The 25,842-nt window shown below is 38.4% G+C and overlaps 5 protein-coding genes and 1 non-coding gene across 6 annotated transcripts; 2 read left to right on the top strand and 4 right to left on the bottom strand.

Annotated features, from left to right (window-relative positions):
- The first annotated feature begins 1,222 nt into the window (after nucleotides 1-1,222).
- On the top strand, nucleotides 1,223-4,644 carry LOC105956194 (homeobox protein HD1). The gene is made up of 5 exons (XM_012980035.2): nucleotides 1,223-1,792; nucleotides 2,120-2,240; nucleotides 3,846-4,036; nucleotides 4,126-4,257; nucleotides 4,369-4,644. Exons 1-5 carry the CDS (start codon nucleotides 1,499-1,501, stop codon nucleotides 4,507-4,509), a joined length of 879 nt encoding a protein of 292 aa, XP_012835489.2. The 5' UTR covers nucleotides 1,223-1,498; the 3' UTR covers nucleotides 4,510-4,644.
- A 386-nt stretch (nucleotides 4,645-5,030) lies between these two features.
- On the top strand, nucleotides 5,031-10,091 carry LOC105956161 (phospholipase D beta 1-like). Its single transcript, XM_088818303.1, has 10 exons — nucleotides 5,031-6,414; nucleotides 6,511-6,624; nucleotides 7,179-7,373; nucleotides 7,488-7,736; nucleotides 7,818-7,886; nucleotides 7,994-8,141; nucleotides 8,221-8,369; nucleotides 8,516-8,698; nucleotides 8,801-8,998; nucleotides 9,656-10,091. The coding sequence occupies exons 1-10, from the start codon at nucleotides 5,485-5,487 to the stop codon at nucleotides 9,950-9,952; spliced, it is 2,532 nt and encodes an 843-aa protein (XP_088674429.1). The 5' UTR covers nucleotides 5,031-5,484; the 3' UTR covers nucleotides 9,953-10,091.
- A 209-nt stretch (nucleotides 10,092-10,300) lies between these two features.
- LOC105956160 (cucumisin) lies at nucleotides 10,301-14,732 on the bottom strand. The gene is made up of 10 exons (XM_012979998.2): nucleotides 14,585-14,732; nucleotides 14,362-14,450; nucleotides 13,876-13,973; nucleotides 13,626-13,766; nucleotides 13,425-13,524; nucleotides 12,831-13,341; nucleotides 12,407-12,735; nucleotides 12,208-12,319; nucleotides 11,891-12,104; nucleotides 10,301-10,935 (listed from the first exon to the last, which is right to left on the bottom strand). The coding sequence occupies exons 1-10, from the start codon at nucleotides 14,666-14,668 to the stop codon at nucleotides 10,301-10,303; spliced, it is 2,313 nt and encodes a 770-aa protein (XP_012835452.2). The 5' UTR covers nucleotides 14,669-14,732.
- Nucleotides 14,733-16,040: 1,308 nt separating this feature from the next.
- Nucleotides 16,041-18,517, bottom strand: LOC105956174 (subtilisin-like protease SBT4.3). The gene is made up of 7 exons (XM_012980011.2): nucleotides 18,433-18,517; nucleotides 18,256-18,358; nucleotides 17,639-18,152; nucleotides 17,215-17,543; nucleotides 17,013-17,124; nucleotides 16,717-16,930; nucleotides 16,041-16,618 (listed from the first exon to the last, which is right to left on the bottom strand). The coding sequence occupies exons 1-7, from the start codon at nucleotides 18,500-18,502 to the stop codon at nucleotides 16,041-16,043; spliced, it is 1,920 nt and encodes a 639-aa protein (XP_012835465.2). The 5' UTR covers nucleotides 18,503-18,517.
- Nucleotides 18,518-20,282: 1,765 nt separating this feature from the next.
- TRNAV-CAC (transfer RNA valine (anticodon CAC)) lies at nucleotides 20,283-20,356 on the bottom strand. Its single transcript has one exon. It is a non-coding gene; the product is annotated as a tRNA-Val (tRNA).
- Nucleotides 20,357-20,455: 99 nt separating this feature from the next.
- LOC105956156 (cucumisin-like) lies at nucleotides 20,456-25,157 on the bottom strand. Its single transcript, XM_088821002.1, has 10 exons — nucleotides 24,962-25,157; nucleotides 24,782-24,873; nucleotides 24,573-24,670; nucleotides 24,341-24,481; nucleotides 24,151-24,250; nucleotides 23,319-23,835; nucleotides 22,492-22,826; nucleotides 22,273-22,384; nucleotides 21,955-22,168; nucleotides 20,456-21,225 (listed from the first exon to the last, which is right to left on the bottom strand). Exons 1-10 carry the CDS (start codon nucleotides 25,043-25,045, stop codon nucleotides 20,615-20,617), a joined length of 2,304 nt encoding a protein of 767 aa, XP_088677128.1. The 5' UTR covers nucleotides 25,046-25,157; the 3' UTR covers nucleotides 20,456-20,614.
- Between the last annotated feature and the right edge of the window lie 685 nt (nucleotides 25,158-25,842).

Raw genomic sequence — 25,842 nt, 5'->3', positions numbered from 1 at the left:
AAAGAAAGTTCAAGTTTTAAGGCAAGACCGCTAGCGGTAGTCGACAACTACAGTAGAACCTTGATAAATTAATAACATTAATTAAATAATAGTTTCTTCTGATTACGATTCGGTGAAAACGTGTTAAATTATTAACTCGATAATTTAATAACACGCTAAATTAATAGAATTTATAGTCTGACCGTATTAATTTATAGATGTTTAACTGTAATAGATATAAGTTGCGATAAATTAGATTAAAAAATATTGAAACGAAGAAAAATGAGCAAATGAGAATAGATGAGAGTAAATAAAATCGAAAATTAATATATATATACTGTACTGAGTACAGAATAGTGATAAAGATTTACTATTGATGTACTGTGGCAGCTCTTTCTTCCTCCATTAGTATTGCTGCAACCCCACAACCAAACAAAAGGCAAATCAGAACTTCCAAGAAAATAATTTTATTAATTTATATATAAATATAAATCTTTTTCAGGCAGCAGAGATTTGCTCCCTATATCTTTAAGTATCTGCAAACTCTGCTCAACAGATGCAGAAAGTGTTGTTGTCTCTAATCCCAATATATATTGTTTCTCTTCCTTCTTTTTTTTATTCATTATCAAGAAATCTTCCACCCTACCCCACCCCCTACCCCACCCCCACCCACCCCCACCCCCTAAATATACAATTGAAGTAAAAGTTTGAACAGTTTTTTCATTCAACATATTTCACATCATCGGAGACTTTCTTTATTTTTGCTTGTCTGAAACAATATTAATAATAGTAAATTACAAAAAGAACCTTCATCTTTAACTAATTACAATTAACTCCTTACTTATGAATTTTCTTACGCGGACAATCCTGTCCGGTGTCAAATTTAGAGGAATTTTCTCAATTATGTGCAATATTATGCAGTTTGTACCCGTTTTTAGTCATTGAAGCTCCACATGTGCAACAAGATGACTATAAGATGTATCTATTGGCTCGTACATATCAGATTGTGGTGCATCATCAGAAACTGCATCTTTACACAAACAAAACAAATACAAACTAGAGTATATTTGACAGAATCTAAAAAAATTCTGTTGACTTTGACACTGTAAAAATAAACGTATAAGAAGATTCATAAGTGATGGATGTGATTGTAATTTCTCAAACGCCATGAGGTTTTTTTTTCTTCATAATTTACACTAATAATAATAATAATAAATAAATTCATTTTATTTAAGTGGTCCTCACTTCATCACCTTGTTCAAAATTTCAAAGACCCACCATTTATAACTCTCTCTCTCTCTCTCTCTCTCTCTCTCTTCTCTTTGCTTTGATTTCCTCACAACCCCCTTTTTCCAAATTTTCTTTCTTTATAGTTTGTCTGAAAAAAAGCAATAAAGACTCAATTTTTATTTTTGGTCGGAAAGTGACGTTTTGATTCTTGGTGGTGCCAAGAAAATATATATATATATAACAAAATATATATATGCAGGAGGAGAGGAACAAGGCATAGTAAGAAAACATGGATAATTGTTATAATGGAGGATTCGGTGTTGATTTCTCCACGGCGGGTTCCGGCGGCGGCGGCGAGCAGCACCACCAGCAGCAGCTGAAGGCGGAGATCGCCGCACACCCGCTGTACGAGCAGGTGCTGTCGGCACACGTGGCGTGCCTGCGTGTGGCCACGCCTATCGATCAGCTTTCACTGATCGACGCTCAGCTTTCTCAGTCTCACAATCTCTTGCGCTCTTACGCCCAAAACGCCACTCATAACTCACTCACTCAGCATCAAAGGCAAGAACTCGACGATTTCTTGGTATGAAATCAAACCCTACTCATCATCATAATTGTTTTTAAATTTAATTTAATTTTTTTTTTTGGGTTTTGATTTGTGATATTTTGTGGGTTTTTCTTGATCTATCAATTTCTAGTTTATAAAAAAAAATCTTGTTTTTATTTTGTTAATAAATTAATACAGCCGAGATTAATAAAAATTCTATTAATTTAATGAATTATTAAATTATCAAAGTTAAGAATTTAACAATATCAGGGAGAAACTATTATTTAAGCGAGAATATTAATTTATCGAGATTCTACTATTTAATGCGTGTGTGATGAAAAAAAAAAAAAAAAAAAAAAACAGGCGCAGTACATGGTGGTATTGTGTTCATTCAGAGAGCAGCTGCACAGCCACGTCAGAGTTCATGCTGTTGAAGCTGTCATTGCCTGCCGTGAAATTGAACACAACTTCCAATCTCTTACTGGTAATTTTTTTTCACTTTTCTTTATTTTTTTGGGGAATTTGCACTTTGCCCCTTGAAAGAATTCTTTTTTGCACTTTCCCCACTCAAAATACAAAAATGAGAATGCCCCCCTTCGAAATATACAATTCGACGTACTTTGCCCCAAATGTGTATTTCCTGTCCGAATTAAAGGTATCCGAATTAAAGGTAGATATGTCATTTTACTTTTTCCGGATGAAAATCCTCCTTTCAGAGTGACTTAGGGTTCCCAAATTAACAAAATTATCTTCCCAATTTGATGAAATTCTCTTCCAAATTAAATGAAATTGTCTCCCAAATTCGACAAAATTTGTTCTTTGTTCTTCATAATTATCGTAGTAAACGATAGGGTGAAAAAAAAGTTTAAATGACATTTAAAGTCTTAAAAGACTAAATTACCCTTCTAATTTACTCAAATCCGACAAGAATTAGACCGGAAATACACATTCGGGACAAAGTGCACCGAGTTGTACATTTCGCTTGGGGACAGTCTCGTTTTTTGTATTTTGAGGGGCGAAAGTGCAAAAAAAATTCTTTTGAGGGGGCAAAGTGCAATTTTCCCTTTAATTTATTTATTTTATTGATTTACCTATAATCTTATATATGGTTTTAGTGTTTCACTCTTCTTTCCTATAAACTGTATTTCCTGAATTTATTTAATTTTTTTGTTTCAAAATATCAGTAGATTACAAGAAACCCAGACAATATGATAAGGTTGTTGATTGTTTTATTAACCAATATAATAAATATATGGACGAAAATAATTCAATAATTAATATAGTGTAAGCAATTAATTTGGATATTATTTTAAGGTAAAGTGTGTGAAGAAGGTACAACAGCAGGTTGTTGGTATGTATATTTATATGGTGGGATCAATTAAAGTTAGGAGAGAGTTTGTTTAGTTAGTTGGGTGATGGAGTAAATATTAATTAATATGAGTATTAATTGAAATTTAACCAAGAAATTAATGATGCTGCATTTTTTGCCAACAACCGATTACAGTGATTTTAATTTATCGGAATATACTTATATTCTTCTTATCGTTGAGATTTCGATTGCTTCGTTTTGTATCGTGTTAACTAATTACCGAGAAAATTAAATCCTCATTAGTTTAATCATGCATGAGTAGGGGTGGGGATTGGAACGAAACTTTCAATTTCTGAGGATTGCGATCCAAATTTTTTCGATTTTTGAACAATATTTTTCAATGCGGATTCCGAAATTATTTGGATCGAAATTGGAATATATATGAGATTCCGATTTCCAATCTGATTAATGTTCCAAAAATTCCGATATTTCTTTCTTTCGAATATGACGATTAAAAATACCAATGTTATTTGCCTTTTATATGATTCCTTTCCGAAAATTTCTGATTTTCGAACAATTTTTTTATTTTTCCAATTTTCGATTTTTTTCCAATAATTTTGGAACGAAAAGTGGAACTAGTTTTTCACTTTTAAAAAAATCGGATTTTTTCCGTAAGGGCTAATTCCGATCTGATATTTGTCCGATTTACACCCCTATGCAAGACTATAACTTAAAAGTATGCTTTTTTTTTTTTTTTTTCTTTTTGTAATTTTAATTAAGGAGTGACACTTGAAGAAGGAAACGGTGCAACAATGTCGGACGACGAAGAAGAGCTGCAAATGGATTTCTCGTTGGATCAATCTTTAGCTAACGAGAATGACCTAATGGGCTTCGGCCCGTTGCTTCCTACAGAATCGGAGAGGTCTTTAATGGAACGAGTTAGACAGGAACTGAAAATCGAGCTTAAACAGGTAAATTTTCATCTGAAATATAAATATCGAAACATAATAATTTAATTTAAGATATATACATATACTAAAGAAACATTTGTCGTTTGCAGGGATTTAAGTCGAAAATCGAAGACGTGAGAGAGGAAATATTAAGAAAAAGAAGGGCCGGAAAATTGCCCGGCGACACAACTAGCGTGCTGAAAGATTGGTGGCAGCAGCATTCGAAGTGGCCTTATCCAACGGTACGAATTACGAATTTTCCTAACTAATAAAACAAATTTAAATTAAATATTATTATGCGGTAATTATTTATAGTTATAAAATAAAAAATAATCGGAATATATGTTATGCAGGAAGACGACAAGGCGAAGCTGGTGGAGCAGACGGGGCTGCAGCTGAAGCAAATAAACAACTGGTTCATCAACCAGAGGAAGAGGAACTGGCACAGCCAATCGCAGTCCGCCACGTCGCTCAAGTCGAAGCGCAAGAGATGAGAGAATTATTAATCCATTATTATTATTATATACAAATACTTTTTACTAGGTTTTTGTATATCAAGATTCTACCTTTTAACTCCTTACAATAGAAATTGAATGAAATGGTGACTAATTGTTTTTTTTTATCTTTAATTGTGAGCAATTTACGCTTCTCGTACGGTTTGCAGTCAATGCGTATAGATACATAAACGGTAGATACACAACAACCAATTATTAGGGTAAATTACGATATTGTTGAGGGTAAAAAAGGAAAAACCTATTGCATGTTTTTGATCGATCGGTCAACACATCAACACTAAATTTTTATGTTTTTAATTTTTTTTCCTACTATTTTTCGGTTGACCACCGCGATTATACTGTTAATCGAAATGTAATAACAATAATATTATACTGTTGGCGAAAATCATAATAGCCATTTTTAACTCTCGATAAAAATGGAAAATTTCCGAAAAAGCTTTTTGCGATCTGTTCGATTTCCACCCATATATATATTAAAATAGTTGGGAGTAATTTCATCCAAAACAAATATTATTGGACAAATATACAATAATAATTAACAATTTAATATCATCTCGACGTAATAATTGGGTGTAGCATCTAATTTTCCGTTGTTTGCATGTACTAAAATTTTTCCAACAACAACGGCGCTCCCATCACTTGAACTTCTTCTCTTGGCCTTAATCTATTCTCATCTAATATCAAATTTAATCATGTACAGAAAATTGCCATTTTTTCATCCAATCGTCCCATTTTTCTTGAATTTAATTTGTCCTGCATCTTGATGCTTGATTCTTGATTCTTGATCACAACCCACATATTTTCCTGTCTGAAAATTGAAATGCAGAGCTATTTCAGCCCTAATTGTACGATAAAAATTGAATCTTGATCACTGTTGTCGAATTTTTCAAGAAAATGTAAGCATTATTGAAACAAAAAATAACTACAGAGGAAGAAAGAAAAAATCACTTAAGCATGGCTCAAATGTACCATTACGATTCAATGTCTGAGGGCTCACAGCACAGCCAGGGCATGCAGTTTGTCCCCTTCAAGACAACCACAGCTTCGTCACGGCCGATTTTACTACACGGCAATCTCGACGTTTGGGTGAAGGAAGCCAAGAATCTACCGAACATGGATCTCGTAAACAACAGCATCGGCGACATAATCGGTTCCTTGTCCGGGAAGCTACAGACCAGCGACCCTTACGTGACGATCGCGATATCGGGAGCCGTGATCGCCCGTACCTTCGTCATCAAGGACAACGAGAACCCGTTCTGGGGTCAGCATTTCCACGTGCCGGTCGCGCATTACGGCACGGAAGTGCAGTTCGTCGTCAAGGACAACGACATCGTGGGGTCCGAGATCATGGGCGTCGTCGCGTTCGCCGCGGAGCGGTTGGTCTCCGGGTCGAGGATCGACGGCACTTATCCGATTCTAGGCGCGAACCGGAAGCCGTGCAATCCGGGCGCGGTTCTGAGCTTGTCAGTTCAGTACGTGCCGATCGATAAAGTGCCCGTTTATCAGGGTGGGGTCGGGTCGGATCTTTTGAATCAGGGCGTTTCCGGGACCTACTTTCCAATGAGGAGAGGCGGGAGCGTGACGCTGTATCAAGACGCGCATGTTCCGGAAGGTTGTATCCCGAGCTTGGTTCTGGCGAACGGGGAGGAGTATAGGCACGCGATGTGCTGGCGTGATATATACGATGCGATATCACAGGCTCGTAGATTGGTTTACATAACGGGGTGGTCCGTTTATCACTTGGTGCAACTTGTTAGGGACGATATTCGTGTGAGGAATAGTAGCTTGGGGGAGATCTTGAAAGTGAAGTCTCAAGAAGGTGTTCGGGTTTTGCTACTCGTGTGGGATGATCCTACCTCTACGAGCATTTTAGGGTATAAAACTGTAAGAACCGTCTCTATTTTGGTTTCTTTTTTTTGGCGCATTTTTCCTTACTTTTTCGGAAAAAAATTATGATTTTCTTTTTTAAATAATATTTAGGAAGGTGTAATGAATACTGGAGACGATGAAACACGACGTTATTTCAAGCATTCGTGTGTGAAAGTGCTGTTGTGTCCACGGATTGCTGGCAAAGGTAGCTGGGCTAAAAAGCAGGTTCGATTTTGATGGCTTTCTCTCGGCCTTATTTTCTCGTGTACCTTATCACGATGTTGCGTGTTTCTACATTTCTACTTGCGGGAGGTGCTAAACGTCATTTCAATTTTACTGGTACTGTTTCGACTTCAAATGCGATTTTGACTCTTTCAGTATGAACTTGGCAAAACTCAAAATATCGAACATATAGTCCTTTGAGTTAATTTTCTAAATCAAGTTGAATCAGCTGTATTCAATGTCAGGTGAAAGAGTTATGCATGAATGAATGAACAATGACTACAACTTCGACAATATGAATTTACCCCAAATTCGGACAGTAACTCATTCATGTATAACTCTCTCGTCTAACATCCAATCGACCTTATTCAAGTTGTATTAGAAAGTCAATTCACAAAACTATAAATTTGGTGGTTCAACTTTTGCCATATTCGGACTGAAAATGGGTCAAAATCACATTTGAAGTCGGAACGGCAGTAGTAAATTGAAATCTTTGCTTTATTATTCAATTCGACTGCATTCTTATATTTGATTTTTTTTTTCTTTTATTTAATCAGGAAACTGGAACAATATACACTCATCACCAAAAAAGTGTGATCGTAGATGTAGCGGCCGGTGATTACGGAAGAAGCATCGTAGCATTTGTGGGAGGTCTCGACTTATGCAAAGGAAGATACGACACCCCGCACCACCCGATTTTCAGCACACTTGAAACTGTTCACAAAGATGACTATCATAATCCCAATTTCATGGTATTAATTTAATTTCCTTTCATTAGTTTCATTTTTCTTGGCAACTAATTAATATATGGCAAATATAATCATTTCTTAATATACATTTAATGCAAAAAAAAAAAAAAAAAATAGGGGCCCACCACAGGCTGTCCACGAGAACCGTGGCATGATCTACACTGTAGAATCGACGGTCCAGCTGCTTACGATGTGCTGAAGAACTTTGAAGAGCGTTGGCTTAAGGCTTCGAAACGACACGGCCCCCACAAAAGGAGAAGTTCGCACGACGATTCGTTGCTCAGGTGCGAAAGAATTCCCGATATGATGGGAATAACCGAAGCTGCCACCGTAAGGGCAGGTGATCCAGAAACATGGAATGTTCAGGTATATATTTATATATATTTTATATATATATTTTTTTAATTCCGATTTCCGTGGCTAAAATTTATTTCAAAATTTTACAAGGTTTTCCGTTCCATCGACTCTAATTCGGTTAGAGGTTTCCCCAAGAATCCGAAACAGGCTTCGAGCAAGGTAAATGATATCTAATTCGTAATATTCTTCGTATATGTCTTACATTTTATCGTTATTGTAATAAACGAGTTTTTAAGAAGAAAATAAAACTTGGCTGCATTGAACAGAACCTCGTATGTGGGAAGAATGTATTGATAGACATGAGTATACATGCAGCTTACGTAAAGGCAATCCGTTGTGCTCAACACTTCATTTACATCGAGAACCAGTACTTCCTCGGTTCATCGTACAATTGGGCTAATTATAGGGACTTAGGTGAGGAATCGAATTGTTATATATATAAAAAAAAAAATCATTCGTGTTTTTATTTTCTCGTCGACTTCTTATTTTATAGGTGCAAACAATTTAATTCCGATGGAAATAGCACTAAAGGTTGCGAGCAAAATTAGGGCAAATGAGAGATTTGCCGTGTATATTATCATCCCAATGTGGCCGGAGGGAGTTCCCACGAGCACTCCCACTCAAAGAATTCTCTTTTGGCAGGTGGGCACTACATCCTCACTAATTTAACGACTTTCATCCGGGTTTTGTTTTCATTTTATGTAATTCAGTGGCGAAGCCAGCATAGGCCTTCCGGGGGCCATGGCCCCGTCGTTTTGAAAATGAACAATTAGAATTGTTTCTTGCAGTATCATACAATGCAAATGATGTACGAAACAATCTACAAAGCTTTAGTGGAGGTAGGGCTCGACTCGGAGTACGAGCCACAAGACTATTTGAATTTCTTTTGCCTCGGAAATCGTGAGCCGCCCGATTATAGTGGAAGCGAGCAACCATCGAACACCAAAAGTTCCAATGGATGCACTCCACAAGTACGTTTTTCGAACCTTGCTTATGATTAGTCTTGTTGCTTTTGACATGTTTGAAGTTTTTGAATGCGTTCACACTATATGTATGTGTATGTATGTATTCAGGCCTTGACTCGAAGAAATAGACGTTTTATGATATACGTCCATTCAAAGGGAATGATAGTGGACGACGAGTACGTGATATTGGGGTCCGCTAACATCAATCAACGCTCTCTAGAAGGTACTAGAGATACCGAAATTGCCATCGGAGCATATCAGCCTCATTACACGTGGGCAAGCAAACATGCTAATCCACATGCACAGGTATTGAAATATCTTTCTTATATATAGGCGTGGAAATTGGAACTATATTTTTGAATTCATCGATTCCGTTTCGGATATTTATTATTTTGGAACATTTTTTTCATTCCGAATACCGATTTTTCTAATTTTTTTTGAACGAAATTGGTATACATATTGGATTCATATTTTCTATTCAATTTTAGTTTTCGAAAATATTTTCAAAATTCCAATTTCCCGCCAAAAAATTGTATTTATAAGATCAATATTATTATGTATTTCATGTTGTAGATGGCTAAGAAAAATGGAAACTTAGAACTCCGACGATTCCAATCCGAAAATTTCCGAATTTGGAACAGGTTTTTCTATTCCAATTTTCGAAATTCCGGTTTCCCGGTTTTTTTTTGGAATCAAATTGAAATTAGTTTTTCATTTTGAAAAAATAATTAGAAAATTTTCAAAATTCTTAATTCCGATCCGATCAGTCCGATTTCCAACATAAGCGCTCTTCCAAAAGTATACTATTTTACAATTGTCGGGCTCCCAATACTATTTTTCTTGATTGCAAACGGGATCAACTCATTCGTCTACAAGAACATCTATTATATTCTTGATTTTCTTTAAGACTATCGATTAATCATCTATATACATATATATGACAAAGTTGTTTTTATGATGTAGATATATGGATATAGAATGTCGCTATGGACCGAGCATACGGGTACGTTGGAGCACTGCTTTGAGGAACCACAAAGCGTCGAATGCGTGAGACGTGTGAAATGGATGGGCGAGTTGAATTGGCATCAATTCGAGTCGAACGAAAATACGAGTCCAATGAGAGGACACTTACTCAAATATCCTGTGCATGTAGATAAAATGGGAAGGGTTATGCCTCTCCCTGGCTGCGAAACGTTTCCGGATATGGGCGGCAAAATCATCGGAACTTTTTCCGGGATCCAAGAAAATCTCACAATTTAGTTTACCGTTTATTTAGTATTCCATTAGATTAGTCGGTTTCGAGTTTATTCGTATAAATAGTTCATTCATAATTTTTATTACAGTTAAATTTGTTCGAAACTAAATCATAGTTACATAATATTTTTTTTGTTATTCGAAACTATATTGTAGGATATCGGGCGCCAATAGGTACTTTAATCTTGTAGTATATTCAACACACATAAACGCAAAAAACGAAGTAGGCAACGGTGTTATTTAATATTCTCGTTGCAACATACAATTCTCGGATCGGCGTCGAATTTTTAACCGCCTCCTTTATTTGTTGCCGTCGCTTTTGAAACATAGTATCGTTGCTTCATTTTAAAGAAACTAACGACGTGTTTGGCTATTTCGAATGCTTTGAACTTTCTTGTAAACCGAAGAACGCTGCATTGTTGGATTTGCTGCAGCCGTGTCGAGATTGTACGGCGCTCCCGGTAAGTAATTGTAGACGACAACTGGCGTCCTGACAACATAGGATCCATCGGTCCATACAATTGCGCCCGATACTATCGGCTGCTGCGATATGGCGGGTCCCGCCACTTTCACGGTGAACGTCTGCGTCTGTCCGATTTCCGAGAATGTTAGTACAGACGGTTCGACAGTGAGACCGATGAGCTCCGGCGCGTACGAAGTTGCTTTGTAGGTTGAATTCGCAGCTCCCACATTTGTAACTGTCCTGGTGAAGGTTCCCGTAATCTGCTGTCCGTCTAACACGTAGAGAGAGAAAGACGGGTAGTTGAGATCCCATGCCCTGCCAGGTGTCGTGCCGGCACAGGTGCTGTTGTCGCCCGTGACTAGATCGAGGGTCGAAGCGTTGTAGCCCTGTTTGCAGAGGAAGTTGATGTAATCCTTTTCCGATGCGTCGAATACTAAACCGGGGTCTCTTGCAGCAACTGGGTTGATTTGACCCGAACCGTATGCGAATTCGAGATCTTCGTGTTTTGTGGGGTCCATTACGTATGCTGATGTCATCATCAAGAAAATTTGTCATTGAACATGAAACATGTGTAAATTTTTTCTTTTCTGAAATCTTGAATGTCGTTTCGATTTTACTAATACAGTTTTGACTCCGAACGTGATTTTGACCATTTTGTACTCTGATTTTGGCAAAATGCAAAATGCGGAAACTGTAGTCCTTTGAGACAGGGGCGGATCCACCTATGGTCTAGGGTGTGCAGTTGCACACCCTTGGGTTTGGACAAATATTACTGTTATAGATAATTTGATAACAAATGCTGTTGGTTGAGGTGGTAAAGATATTCTAACTCAACTAATAGGTCGTGGGTTCGATTCCCCACTCTCTCAAAAACTGACTTCTTTTTCAAATCTTAACATTTTCACATTTTTTTCTCTTTAAATATTCCACAATTCACCCAAAAATCTTAAATTGTAAATTTTTGGTCCACTAATTTTAACATTTTCACATTTTTTCTCTTTAAATATTTCCACAATTCACCCAAAATTTGTAAATTGTAAATTTTTAGTCAACTATTTTTATAAAGTGATATTTAAATTTTTTATTCTACAATTTCGAACACCCTTAACAAAAATCCTGGATCCGCCACTGCTTTGAGATAGCTTTTTTAATTCAAATTGAATCCGCTAAATTGGATGTCGAGTGACAAAGTTATGCATGAACGAGTTACGTTTTGAATTTTAGATAACTCAAAATATCAGGTTGTGGGCAGTGTTCATTGATTGATGCGTATCTTTCTCACTTGACATCCAATTTTGTTGATTTAAAATAGATTAGAAAGATAACTCAAAGAACTATGAATTCCGTGTTTTCAGTTTTGCCGAATTCAGCCTCGAAAATGGTCAAAATCAATTTTGAAGTCAAATCGGTATTATTAAAACTGAAACGACATTCATCACATCCCGGTTTTTTTTTTTTTTTTCTTCTTTTTTTTCTTTCACCTGTTGTCATGAGGGCGGATTTGATGGCGGCAGGCGACCAATTCGGGTGAACAGCTTTGACATAGGCGGCAGCACCACTGACATGCGGACAAGACATAGATGTGCCGGAAATGATATTGTAGAGCGTGCTCCGTGTGTCGTCGTAGTAGACCGACGACGGCGAAAGTGGGGACCACCCGGCAAGAATATCCACACCGGGTGCTGTAATATCCGGCTGGTTCGTATTCATCAACAAACTCGAAATGTTAAATTAATGTCAAGACAAGAAATAACTATATTGACGACGAAATGAAACGAAATGAAATTTTCGATTATACCTTGAGAATGTCGGGGGAGATTGGGCTCGGTCCTCTCGAAGAAAACGACGCAACCATCGGAGCCATAACGTCTTTCCATGCGTCCGTAACGAAAATCGTTGCCGTAGGATTCCTGAAAAAAAAATTAAAAAAAAAATTCATCGCGTGTTCGTTATAACTTCTTCGAGATTCTATAGTAAGAAAAAAAAAAGCCACTTACTCTGTGCTTCTGATGTATTCGAGGACAGTTCGGCCATTTTCCGGGCTGATAATTGTTGTCGGTAACGGCCAGCTAAAGGCGACATCGGGATTTACGAAATTGACGTCGGACATTATCGTCCCCACGCCGTTAGCCGTAAGAATTCCGGAACCATCCCAAAGAGCTTCACAGAAAACGATTTTTCCCGACACTATATCGGAACTCATAGCGCCAGGTAAGCAAAGTCTTGCGATATCGGGACTCGAGCCGATGGTGTAGTTCGCAGCATCTCCGCCCCATATTAGCGGGTACGATGTTCCGTTCAAATCGAACGTGTTGATAGTGATCCCCTTTCATTTAAACCGCGATTCAATATTTTCTTTTAGTAATTAGAAAGATTTTATAATATCGAATAATGCTTAAGAAGTAAGTTTTGGAAACTCACGGTGAAGATTTGACCGTTTCCGAGTTCCATTTTAGCGACGAATTTTCTGTCGATCGAGCTTGCAGCCACGGTGAGTGTCCAAGGAGAATAGTTGGCGACGGAAACAGGGGAAGGGCCGGAGTTTCCCGCTGAGTTGGCGGTCAAGATTCCGTTTTTCATAGCATGGAAAGATCCGATCGCGATCGGGTCATCGAAGTAATCCATGGGCCACTCGGATCCTAAAGAAACGGATATGATATCGACTCCGTCGGCTATTGCATCATCGAAGGCTTTAAGGATGTCTGCGGAACCACAACCGGACGACCAGCAAACTTTGTAGACCGCGATTCTCGAACTCGGCACGCCTCCTCTGGCTACGCCTTTAGCTAGACCGAAGTAGCTCGCGTCTGCCTCGATTCCCGAGGCGGTCGATGCCGTGTGGGTCCCGTGTCCTTCGGAGTCTCGCGGAGATGGGATGTCTCCTCCGTAATACTGGTTTTCGCTGTTGTAGTAACGAGCCCCTATGATCTTGCTGCAATGTGATAATCGTGTAACTGTAAAATTCTTACGTCGGAAAATCGGATTTTTTTTTTTAAATGAGGAATGTGTGCTTACTTATTGCAGGTGAAATTTGTGTTCGTGCAGCTACCCTTCCATTTCGACGGAGGAGGACCGAAACCCGTGTCGTTGAAACTCGGATGCTCGGGCCAGATTCCTACGAAATACAGACAGAGCAAAATGTAACACTAACGACATCGGATTAAATGTAAGAACAAAATATATGTATATATGTATATATGTATATATGTATATTACCTGTGTCTAGGAGGCCGATAACGACATCGGATTCTTGTGGTGCTCCGACTTTGTCGATGGTTAGGTTGACGAAGTCCCAAGATCTGGTGGTGTGGAGCTTGTATGTACGGCTCGGATTCACCGAAATCACTCCATCCATATCTAAAGCAAAAGAGAAAAAAAACAAGGGGTTACTTTGCTTTCGGCTATAATACGAAGTACGTAATAATTATTATCGTTCGATTTCTTGGCTTTCAAGATTGTGTCTCACCTGAAATTCTTGATGCTTCCTCCTGTGTTAGCTTTGCTGCGAATCCGTTAAAACTTTTTCCGTAACTGTAAACCAACGAGTCTTTGGCCGCCGAAGCACTGCAATCACGAAAACGTAGATGTTTCCAATATTTCGATATTAGAAAAAAGAAAATCAAGATTGAAACCAAAACCAAAACCAATATTTCATAATTTAACAGTAATAAGAGCTGTCATATTTCTACCAATGTTTCCATTTTAATTTCTCGATTGCGAAAAATGAACTTTGGGAGTTGTATAGAGTTACTACTTAAAAGCATGTATGCTAGCTAGTTATATTCTTGTGACATGGCATCAAATGATCTAATGTTTCGTTTTTTTATTACGCAGTGCTCGATGGTACTCGTCGATGTTCTGTTTCGATTAGGCCAACAATCATAATCCATATATATATATATATATATATATATATATATATATATATATATATATATATATATATAGCAACCTGCCGAGGACTCTATGCAACATGGAGTGATGTTTGGTTGCAATCGATTCGTCTTCGTGAGACCGATCTCCCATGTAGACAACATGGAGCTGAAAAGACAATAACAACCCTTAGAAAAATCTCTGTTTGTGTGTGTGTGTGTGTGAGAGAGAGAGAGAGAGAGAGAGAGAGAGAGAGAGAGAGAGAGAGAGAGAGAGAGAGTAAGTACGCATGGAGTACGTACCTTTCGTTCTTGGGAGTGGCAGTTGAGCACGAGGGCGGAAAGAAGTAAAGGATAGAGAAGCGAAAGTAAGCCGACTTTCGCCATTACGAATAACTTTGTTAAATTAACTAATGTGGATCCTATATCCCATTTTCCTGAGGCTTTGTGTTTATATATATAGGGTTAGCTACCGTTGTTCGATTGTTTTCTCCGCATCGTTCTCGATAATACCATCGATCTCTTGTCCGAATACATTTTGCAGCATTTTGTGACAAACAATAAACATTGGACTGTTTTTCACAATGTCAAATAATGTTTTTTTATTAATGCTTTGTGGATTTTCTTGTTTTGAACATGCTTTGTTATCTTCGATCAGTAGCAGACAAAATTACTATGCTTCATCAATAACAAAATTACTATGCTTCATCAATAATTCAGTAATCCTTCACTTAGGTTCATACATATTAATATTATATATATAATTCTTAGGCCAAATTACGGCCACACCCCCTGAGATTAAGTTCAAATTACGAAAATACCCCTCTTGTTTGGATAATTACAATCACCCCTTTTAAGTATTTATTGTTTTACGAAAAAAAACCCTCATAGGTAAATTTGATACTGTAAGGTTGGACGACTAAGAAAATACATAGATGAGGTGGTGATTGTAATAACCCCAAACGTGAGGGGGGTTTTCGTAATTTCAGCATACCTCAGGAGGCGGGGACGTAATTTACCCTAATTCTTATGATGGTATTATATATGATTATATAATTGTGTTGAATATGTACTGTCTATGTAACACGGAAACTTAAACATCCGAACGTTTCATTGTTTCGGAAACGTTTTTGTATCCGAAACTCGAATACACCTGCCGGACACTTTATGGGTCATTTTGCAATTTTTCAAAAATTCATACTTCCTTAATTATTTACACCATTTAATGATCAATTTCAAATTGATAGTAAAATATATTTTGAATATGTTTGTATGAAAAAAAAATTATATATAAATAAAAACTTAGAAATGTTTATATATCATATTTATAAATATACCCCTGTATTTTTAATATTTACACGTTTCCTTCAAGCTCACGTATTCCCATTTTTGGGACATGCCGTTTTGCCGTGTCCGTTTCCCCGTTTCCTCATATCACCGTTTCCGTGTCCTTGCTACATAGTGTATTGTTATATTGAAGCTGAATATATCTATGTTTATGTTAATTGATAGCATACCGCAGAAGTTGTAATTTATAATTTTATTTTATAAAATTTGTGCATGGATATTGATTAATGTTACTAAGCAGAAGGTTTATTCTATTTGTAATGCAATAAAGTATTATAATATTGGAGCCGTAGATTCCGAATATTCCGACCTGTGCTATAACGATTCGGTCTCGGAATTATTACAACATATAATTTGCATCCAAAATCGAAATTAGGAGATTATTTTGATGAATGCATATATAGTTTCATTTCTACGTGGAGTTGGAATAATCTTCGGATTCGATAGTGTAAGGAGCACCACGGAAGTAATTGTACACCACGACAGGTGTCCTAACCGAACGTCTCCCGTCGCTCCACGTCACCGCCCCCGAAACAATCGGCTGCTGCGTGATCGCGGGCCCCACAACCGTCACCGCGAACGACTTTCTCTCTCCAACGGCCGAAAACTCAAGAACCGACGGTTCGACTGTCACGCTAATCAGCGACGGCATTTGCCAGGTGGCGGTGTAGGTCGAGTCAGGCGGGCCCACATTCGTGACAGTTCTCGTGAACGTTCCCGTAATCTCCTCCCCATCTTCGACATATAGTGAAAGTATTGGATAGTTGAAATCCAATGCTCTTCCAATTGTAGTATTGGCACAGGTGGAGTTATCCCCTGTTACCACCCTCAGGGTAGTTATGTTGTACCCTTGTTTGCAGAGTAAGTTGATGTAATCTGCTGCAGATGCATCGAATACTAGACCGGGGTCCACTGCAGCCGTCGGGTTAATATGTCCCGAGCCGTAGGCGAATTCTTTGTCGGCATTTCTCCTCGGGTCCATAGCATAAGCTGATTCATTCATTTATCAAATGTTCTTTTATCAGTTTTTTAGTTCATTTTTTTCTCTTTTCGTTTTTTTCGAGTGTGTGTGTGTGTGTTATGTTGACCTGTTGTCATGATGGCGGATTTGATGGCGGCAGGCGACCAATCGGGGTGGACGGATTTAACGTAGGCCGCGGCAGCGGCTGCGTGTGGGCAGGACATCGATGTGCCCGACATTACGTTGAAGTACAATCCCGTCGTGTCGTTTTCGTATATCGAAGTTGGCGAAAGCGGCGACCACCCCGCCAGAATATCAACTCCGGGTGCTGTAATATCAGGCTATATATATATACATATACATATGTTAATATATTAATGTCTGACAAACGAAAAATTCAAAACTGTCGAAAAAAACACACACCTTGAGAATGTCTGAGCTAATCGGATTTGGTCCTCTCGAAGAAAACGAAACCACTGTCGGCCCCATCAGATCTTTCCATGTTTCGCCAACCAATATCGTCGCCTCGGGATATCTGCAAAAAAAAGAAAAAAAAAAGAAAAAAGACAACCTTAAAATTTGGACAACTATTGAGTTGTTGTTTTGTAAGGATTGTTTTTCGTACCTAGTGGATTTTATGTATTCGATCACCTTTTTGGCGTCGTCTGGACTTATGAGCGTTGCCGGTAACGGATAACTGAAGGCGTAGTCGGGATTTACGTAATCTTGGTCCGCCATAACGGTTCCGACACCGTTGGCAAGAAGAATAGTGGATCCATCGGTAAGGGCTTCGCAGAGTACTATTTTCCCAACCGCCATGTCGGCATTCATTGTTTCTTGAGAACAAAGTTTCGCATCGTCTTGACTATAACCGCCGCTGTAGTTCACAGCATCTCCGCCCCAAATCAACGGATACGACGTTCCGTTGAGATCGAACGTATTTATCGAGATTCCCTTCATTTTTCAGACAACATTTTTTTTTTGTTCTTATTCAAAAATAGATATAAGAACAACATTTGACTATATGTAATAAATAAGAACCTACTTACCGTAAAGATTTGTCCGTTGCCTAAGACTAAATTAGCGACGAATTTTCTGTCGATAGTGCTAGCAGCAACTGTGAGTGTCCACGGCGAAAAGTTGGCAACCGTGACGGGATCGGGTCCCGCATTTCCGGCCGAGTTCGACGTCAGAATCCCGTTCTTCATTGCATGGAAAGATCCGATCGCAATAGGATCTTGGAAATAATCGAGGAGGTATTCGGATCCCAAAGAAACAGAGATGATGTCGACTCCGTCGGCTATTGCATCATCGAACGCTTTGATGATGTCAGCATCACCGCATCCCGAAGCCCAGCACACTTTGTACACCGCAATTCTTGCACCGGGGGCCCCACCTCTCGCCACACCCTCCGCTAAGCCTAAAAAGCTCGTTCCTGGTAGCTCCACGCCGCCAGCTGTCGTGGCCGTGTGGGTCCCGTGTCCCTCCGTGTCTCGTGGAGACGGGATCTCGTTGTCGCCGTAAGTGTTGTCGCTGTTGTAGTAACGTGCACCGATGAGCTTACTGCATCGAGAATATTTTCGAAAAATCATTCCATAAATTTGGTTTCATTAGTCACAAGTTTTTGTGTGTATATATATATACATATATATGTATGTATGCATACTTATTGCAGGGGAAATTGGTTGGTGATTGGCAAGTGCCCTTCCATTTACGGGGTGGCGGGCCGAAACCGGTGTCGTTGAAACCCGGATGCTCCGGCCATACGCCTAATAGAATTTTTTTTAGATGATTTATTGAAATTTAAAACACAATATATAGAGTCTATTTATTGATTGTTCACCGGTGTCGAGGAGTCCGATGATGACGTGTCCTTCGTGGCCAGCTCCGAGGTTGGCTCCACTAAACCGCATGAAGTCCCACGACCTTGTCGTGTGGAGCTTTAGCTTCCGGCTAGGGTTTACGGAGACCACTCCTTCCATTTCTGACAGTACACCACACAATTATTCATCATAATATGTATGTAATTTATGTGTGTCGATATTGTGTCTTACGTGCGATTCTTGCGGCTTCGTTGACGGTGAGCTTGGCTGCAAAACCGTTGAAACTTCTTTCGTAACTGTAGACGAGCGACTCCGTCGCTGACGAAGCACTTTAAAAATCAGAAAAAAGATTGTGATGCAAGGAAACATCAGCCAAGATTAATTATATCAATTAAGTTATTATATATCTACTGCAAGTTTTAATTAATTAGCTCCATTAACAAATAAAAACCTTCCAAGAACAGACTGCAGCATTGTGTGATGTGCCGATGAAACCGATAAATCTCCTCCTTTAGGCAGATCTCCCATGTAGACTACATGTAACTACACGTAAAAAAAAAAAACGTCGTAAAAATAGGCCAAGAATTCAGCACAAACAAAAACAATTATATGTAGTAACGTTTTTTCGACATACCATTCTTTCATCGCAGCGGCAGTTAAGCACAAGGGCTGCTAGCAAAAATGGGTACAAAATCGAAAACATTGTAGGATTTTTCATTATTCTAGAATTTAAGCTATATAAGAAAATGATACCTTATTATTTTTGTCATCTAAAACTGCGAGTATTTATATATATAGTATGGCTTAAGAATTGTTTTCTCCGTGTAATATAATATCGGATGTGTTTTTGAGATTCTCGTCGTGTAAATTTCGCGATTAGTGGAGAGAGAAAGATACAGTGAAACCTCTATAAATTAATAGAGTCGGGACTAGGAAAATTTTATTAATTTAACGAAATATTAAATTATCGAACTAATAATTTAGTAGGTTTTTACCAAGTCGGGACCAGAAGAAACTATTATTTAAGCGATGTTATTAATTTATCGAGGTTCTACTGTAGTTGTAAGTTTTGTTAGTGTCATGTAATGAGGAATAGGGCATAATTTTGGAGATGATTTTGTTATTAGTCCAAGAATGTAAAACACATGTTGCTTTAATTTATTGCATTGTACTCTTAACATTTTTGTTTTGATGTGAATGTAAACATCTATTGAGACAGTGGCATAATTTGGGGAGTGTAATTAGAGTGTCTTCATGTTTTGTATGGCGTCGTGTTCTATGCACGACGTACAATATCGACAAATTTTATCTAACTGGTGCAGTAAGAGAATACGGTGTTAAATGTTCTGACTGATATTTTGCATATATCGTATAATTTGCAAGTTATAGTACGAGATTGGTGGTTTCGCCAGACCAAACATATGGGGCACATACAAATGGAATAATTTATGGGCCGAAATGTTGCTCGTAAGATGGAAATTCGAACGAAAATTTTGAATTTTCATCAATTTCGATGTGAATATTCACGATTTCGGACCAATAAATTTTATTCATAGTCCCCAAATTTCGATTTCAATTTTTTTGGTTTTTTTAGAACGAAATTGGAACACATTAAATACTTATTTCTGATCCGATTTAATTTTAGGAAATTCTGTTTTGGATTTATTTGTTTCAAAAAATTACACTTATATACCATTACTACTATGTATTTTATATTTTAGCCGGGGGTAAGACAATGAAAATTCCGGAATTACGATTTCCAATTTTCTTTAAAATGGAATTGGAATCAGTTTTTAACTTCAAAAAAAATGTTGGATTTTGTTTTTTCTTCCAAGAACTTGATTTAAAAAAATAATTCAATTTAGATGGATGTCTGAGCCCGGGTTCGAACCGGGGACCTCTAGTGTGTGAGACTAGCGTGATAACCGACTACACCACCCAGACTTGTTGGTAGATTTTCCCATCATTAAATTAGTAACACTGACTCAATAGGGAACACAAATTGAAGTTCTGCTTCAGTAAGAATTCCAATTAGTCAGAAGATTCTCACAAGGAAATATTACCATTTATTCAAGTTTAATTTATGCAATTCCTTACTACCATGCACAAACATAAGTTATTCTTTCCAAAGGATAAATTCCCGAGGACACGTGTTATTTTTCGATTGCCGAGTGATGGCTAATTGCATCAATGGGAGAATCATTAGTGCCCAATGAATCCATTCCTGCGGTTATTCCGTGGCACGGAGTTCGAATCCTCCGAATCGCTGGTGTACGGTGCACCGGGGTAGTAGTTGTACACAACAAGAGGTGTTCTTACATAATGGCTTCCATCACTCCATATAATCGCCCCCGATACTATCGGCTGCTGAGTAATCGCGGGCCCCACGACCTTCACCGCGAACGACTTTCTCTCTCCAATGTCCGAAAAGGCGAGAACCGACGGTTCGACGGTGACGCTGACCAGTGACGGCATTTGCCAGGTGGCGGTGTAGGTCGAGTTAGGCGGGCCCACATTCGTCACGGTTCTCGCGAACGTGCCAGTAATCTCCTGCCCGTCGTCGACATATAACGAAAACGACGGGTAGTTGAGATCCCAACCTCTACCAAGTGTTGTGCTGGCACATGAGCTGTTATCCCCTGTTATTAGCCTCACCGTAGTTGTGTTGTACCCCTGTTTACAGAAGAAGTCGACGTAATCCGCTTCAGATGCATCGAAGACTAGACCGGGGTCCACCGCGGATGTAGGGTTGATATGACCCGACCCGTATGCGAACTCGAGATCGCGATGTCTAGTTGGATCCATTACATAAGCTGCATGTCCAATTTCAAGAAACATTATCCATATTTTGGTGTTAGAAGAAAATAGGGAAAAAAAGGAAGGGTAAATTAGAACCATCTCTGAGGTATGGTTAAATTACGAAAACCCTCTTCTGTTTGGGTAATTATAACCACCCCTCAATTATAAATTTTCATACATGTCCACCCTTGTGGTTTCAAATTCAGTGGAATCTTCGAGATTAAATGGAATATTATCACTTTTGTACCCGCTTTATCCCATTCGAACTCTACATTTTGAAGCAAGATTATCATAATGTGTTTTTTGGCTTGTATATATCAGATTGTGGTGCATAAAAAACTGTATATTTACACAAAACGAGTATAAACTAGAGCACATTCCACGAAATCTAGATGAATATGTTAAATTTGACACCATATACGTGGTGGCTAAGAAAAAAATCATAGTTGAAGGGGTTAGATGTAATTATCCAAACAAGATGTGTTTTTTTGTAAATTGACCATACCTTAGGGGTGATTGTAATTTACCCAAAAATAAATGGTTAAGGTTAAGTTAGGTCTATTCTACGCCACACCTGGTGAAATACACCGGATAGATCTTTACTATTCATATACACACCCGCATTGGTGTGTGTAGATCAGCAGTAAAAAATCACCCGGTGTAGTCTTCACCAGGTGTAGCATAGAAATAACCGGTAAATTAATTGGTGCATTAATTAGTTCAATCTAATATAATTAATTAACCTGATGTCATTATTGCGGACTTGATGGCGGCCGGAGACCAATCGGGATGGGCGGCTTTCACATAGGCGGCGGTGGCACTAGCGTGGGGGCAAGCCATGGATGTGCCCGAAACGACGTTGAAAAATCCACTCCTTGTATCTTCGTCGTAAAACGAAGGAGGTGATAGTGGGGACCACCCCGCGAGAATATCCACGCCCGGCGCAGAAATATCCGGCTACATCACGGTACGTTGAATCGTCGATATATATATATAGTTAGGGAGGTGTAAAAATTAAATACAAATGAAGTTTGAAGATGAAATTGTTGAAATATGGTCACCTTGAGAATATCGGGGCTAATGGAGCTCGGCCCTCGAGACGAAAACGAAACCACCCTCGGCGCCACCTCGTCTTTCCATGTCTCGCCGACCAAAATTGTCGCGACGGGGTATCTTGAAAAAAAAAGGGTGAAAATATTAAAATAAACGGCAATCGTAAATTTGTATCGGACTTCATTGCATTTAATACCGCGTATGCGTAATGACGAGATAAATCGTACTTTGTGGATCTTATGTAATCCATAGCCTTTTTGGCGTCGTCCGGACTAATGAGTGTTGCCGGTAACGGATAGTTGAAGGCGTAATCGGGATTTACGGCAGTTATGTACTGCACTAAAACGATTCCTACCGTGCCGTTGGATAGAATGTCGTGAGAATGACGCGATATACTTTCGCAGAGCACTATTTTTCCGGCCACCATGTCGTGATTGATATCTTCTTCTCCGCAGTATCGTGCGTAATCGGGGCTCGAACCGAACGTGTAGTTTACCGCGTCGCCTCCCCATATTAAAGGATATGAAGTCCCATTGAGATTAAATGTATTGATGGCTATTCCCTTCAAAAAAAAATTCAAAGATTAAATTGCTAATTAAGAAAGAAGTAATAATTGTCAGTTGATGATAGATTAGAGGTGGAAATTGGAACAAAATTTCGGAATTCCGCCTATTTCAATTCGGATATTTCCAAATTTGCAATTGGAATAAAAAAATTCATTCCGAGTTCCGAAAGTATTGTTTTTCCGATTTTTTTGGAACATAATTAGTGGATTACATATTGGATTTCGATTTGGATCTGATTTTAGTTTCCAAAAGTTACACTTAAAATATCAATTTTATCATGTATTTTTTTTATTGTAGGTGACTAGGATATTAGAAATTCTGAATTTCGCCGATCCAAAATTTTTCGATTTTGGAACAAGTTTTATTAATCCAATTTTCGAATTTTTGGATTTTTTTTATTGGAACGGGATTGAAATTTGTTTTGCATTTTCGAAAAAAATTATAAAGTTTCTGAAAAGTGTTAATTCAAGAGCGACTTGTGAACTTACCGTCAAGATTTGGCCGTTGCCGAGGACCAAATTAGCGACGAATTTTCTGTCGATCGTGCTGGCAGCGACCGTAAGCGTCCACGGCGCGTTATTGGAGACGCTAGCGGGATCGGGACCCTCATTCCCGGCCGAGTTCGACGTCAAAATCCCGTTTCTCATTGCATGGAAAGATCCAACCGCAATAGAGTCCTCGAAATAATGAGAAATATAGTAGTTAGCTCCCAATGAAACCGACAAAATATCAACTCCGTCGGCAATTGCGTCGTCAAAGGCTTTAAGGATGTCCGCATCGTCACATCCGGACGACCAACACACTTTGTAAACCGCGATTCTCGCAGTGGGGGCCCCACCCCTCGCCACGCCCTCCGCTAAGCCGTAAAAGCTCGTCCCCGGTAACTCTATGCCGGCGGCGGTCGATGATGTGTGCGTCCCGTGCCCTTCGGTGTCCCTTGGAGACGGGATTTCGTTGCCGTCGTAGTATCCTTCGCTGTTGTAGTAACGTGCACCGATGATCTTGCTGCACGCAGATCAAAAGGAAAGAAATGCAAGAAGATTATGTTGAATATCCCTCGTAAAAAAAGACGGGTTAATTTATTGCATTCGGCACCCCTGTGTTTTCTCTAATTACTATATAAACTCCCCGTGTTATTTTATCAGCAAAAAACCCCTTATGTGCTAAAAAAAGTGCATTATAAGGGTTTTTATTCGCTAATATTAATAGCATAGGGAGTTTTTTTAACAATTCGATATAATACAGGGTACTGAATGCAATAAATAAACTCTAGAAAGACGGTATATATATAGTTGGTTGACTGATAACTGTTGTACATACTTATTGCATGTGAAATTTGTAGTTTGGCATGTGCCCTTCCATTTGGCCGGTGGAGGGCCGTAACCGGTGTCGTTGAAACTCGGATGCTCCGGCCATACCCCTGTAGAATATTCTCGATTATTTTATTTATTTATTTATTACTTCGAAAAATAAGTACAAATAATTGATCATAATATATATATATATTCACCGGTATCGAGTAGTCCGATGATGATATCTCCTTCTTGGGAGGCTCCGGCTTTGCCTAGGCTCAATCCCGAGAAATCCCAAGATCTTGTCGTGTGAAGGGTCGACTTTCGGTTGGGTTTAACCGAAACAACTCCCTCCATTTCTAACATTAAATTAAATAATTTGATCATTATTTATTTAATATGAATTAGGTACCTTAATTTCTATGTATATATTGACTAATTAGTAATTACTAGCAATTTTTGTAGCTTCTTTGTTGGTAAGCTTTGCCGCAAATCCGTTGAAGCTTCTTTCGTAACTATAGACGAGCGACTCCTTGGCCGAAAAAGCACTGCCAAAAAATCAGACACGATTTAATTTCAAGATGTAATATAAAACATAAATCATCAGCCAATTCGAAAAGAGTACGTTAGTTTAATTGTGACGATTTTACGATACTAACCTTCCGAGCACACTCTGCAGCATGGTGTGATGTGTCGATGCAACCGATAAACCTTCTCGTTGAGGCAGATTCCCCATGTACACTATATGTAGCTACACGTACAACGCACGTAACACATTTCATTTTAGGAGAAAACGAAGAAGGAAAAAAAAATCGAAAAAATTTGATTTTCCGACTCACCTTTCTTTCATCACAACTGCAGTTAAGCACAAGGGATGCTAGCAAAACCGCGTACAAAATCGAAAACAAACTTCGGTTAGTCATCGTTCTTGATTCTAACTATCTAAAACTAGTTTGCGTATATATAATACATATAGAGTATAGCTTCAGAATTGTTTTCTCCGAATAATACGACGGATTTCACTGCATCCGGCTTCTTGTGTTTTTAGATACTCGTTTTTTCGGATTTTATTGTACCGATGTTTTTAATTTGTCATTGAATGTACTGGAGGAACAAGACATGATTTGCAGAATAAATGTTAGTTCAAGAATTAATTAGTAATTAATTAAACAATGTTGCTTTGTTTGGTCTTTGTACTGAGCATTTGTTTTGATGTGTCTATTAACATACTTCGGCGGCAAATATGGAAACTTGTTGTGGGTAACAAAGTGCTAAAAATGGCAAGTTTTCGGCTTTTTTTTTTGTTTTTCTTTCTTTTTTTTTTTTTTTTTTTTGGAGCATACATGCAAAAGTGAAAAGACAGTGTTTGGTTTGCATTTGGTTCTATTGAATTTTCTGGGATTAAGATTTTAAATTCCATGAAATTCGTCATACAAAATGATTTCATTGTTACCATAAAATAAGGGTAATATTACGAAAAATACCCCCATCTATCTGTAATTATTAAAATCTCCCCAACGTTTGTTTCATTCTTACAAGTTACACCAACCCCTTTATGGTGTGATTTTTTTCTCGGAATCTTTTTTTTTTTTTTTTTTCAGGGAATATTTCACGAAAAATGTCAATTCTACCTCTAAGAAAAGTCTCGTAAATGTATGTTGCCTTAATATACCTTCTGCAACAACCGTATTTTTCCGCACTAATTTCAATTTGTTCCACG

The sequence above is a fragment of the Erythranthe guttata genome, chromosome 1 (genome assembly GCF_056151865.1).
Source record: "Erythranthe guttata isolate IM_541 chromosome 1, IM_541, whole genome shotgun sequence".
Classification (NCBI taxonomy): Eukaryota; Viridiplantae; Streptophyta; class Magnoliopsida; order Lamiales; family Phrymaceae; genus Erythranthe; species Erythranthe guttata.
The sequence above is the reverse complement of the archived record's forward strand: the minus strand, read 5'-3'. Positions and strand labels throughout refer to the sequence as shown.

Bases quoted from the DNA above. Each gene is read 5' to 3' on its own strand.
- LOC105956174 (XM_012980011.2), bottom strand. From the start codon at position 18,502: ATGCGGTTTAGTGGAGCCAACCTCGGAGCTGGCCACGAAGGACACGTC. The intron at 17,125-17,214 runs GTACGAAAAACA...TTTTTTTTGCAG, and splicing joins GAATACATAAAATCCACTAG to ATATCCCGAGGCGACGATAT. The intron at 16,619-16,716 runs GTCAACATAACA...TGAATGAATCAG, and splicing joins ATCCGCCATCATGACAACAG to CTTATGCTATGGACCCGAGG.
- LOC105956160 (XM_012979998.2), bottom strand. From the start codon at position 14,668: ATGGCGAAAGTCGGCTTACTTTCGCTTCTCTATCCTTTACTTCTTTCC. The intron at 12,320-12,406 runs GTAAGTGGCTTT...TTTTTTTTTCAG, and splicing joins GAATACATCAGAAGCACAGA to GAATCCTACGGCAACGATTT. The intron at 10,936-11,890 runs GTGAAAGAAAAA...TGATGACATCAG, and splicing joins ATCCGCCCTCATGACAACAG to CATACGTAATGGACCCCACA.
- LOC105956161 (XM_088818303.1), top strand. From the start codon at position 5,485: ATGGCTCAAATGTACCATTACGATTCAATGTCTGAGGGCTCACAGCAC. The intron at 6,415-6,510 runs GTAAGAACCGTC...AATAATATTTAG, and splicing joins GCATTTTAGGGTATAAAACT to GAAGGTGTAATGAATACTGG. The intron at 8,370-8,515 runs GTGGGCACTACA...TGTTTCTTGCAG, and splicing joins AAAGAATTCTCTTTTGGCAG to TATCATACAATGCAAATGAT.
- LOC105956194 (XM_012980035.2), top strand. From the start codon at position 1,499: ATGGATAATTGTTATAATGGAGGATTCGGTGTTGATTTCTCCACGGCG. The intron at 1,793-2,119 runs GTATGAAATCAA...AAAAAAAAACAG, and splicing joins AAGAACTCGACGATTTCTTG to GCGCAGTACATGGTGGTATT. The intron at 4,037-4,125 runs GTAAATTTTCAT...TGTCGTTTGCAG, and splicing joins TGAAAATCGAGCTTAAACAG to GGATTTAAGTCGAAAATCGA.
- LOC105956156 (XM_088821002.1), bottom strand. From the start codon at position 25,045: ATGACTAACCGAAGTTTGTTTTCGATTTTGTACGCGGTTTTGCTAGCA. The intron at 24,671-24,781 runs GTTAGTATCGTA...ATTTTTTGGCAG, and splicing joins CTGCAGAGTGTGCTCGGAAG to TGCTTTTTCGGCCAAGGAGT. The intron at 22,385-22,491 runs GTACGATTTATC...TTTTTTTTCAAG, and splicing joins GATTACATAAGATCCACAAA to ATACCCCGTCGCGACAATTT.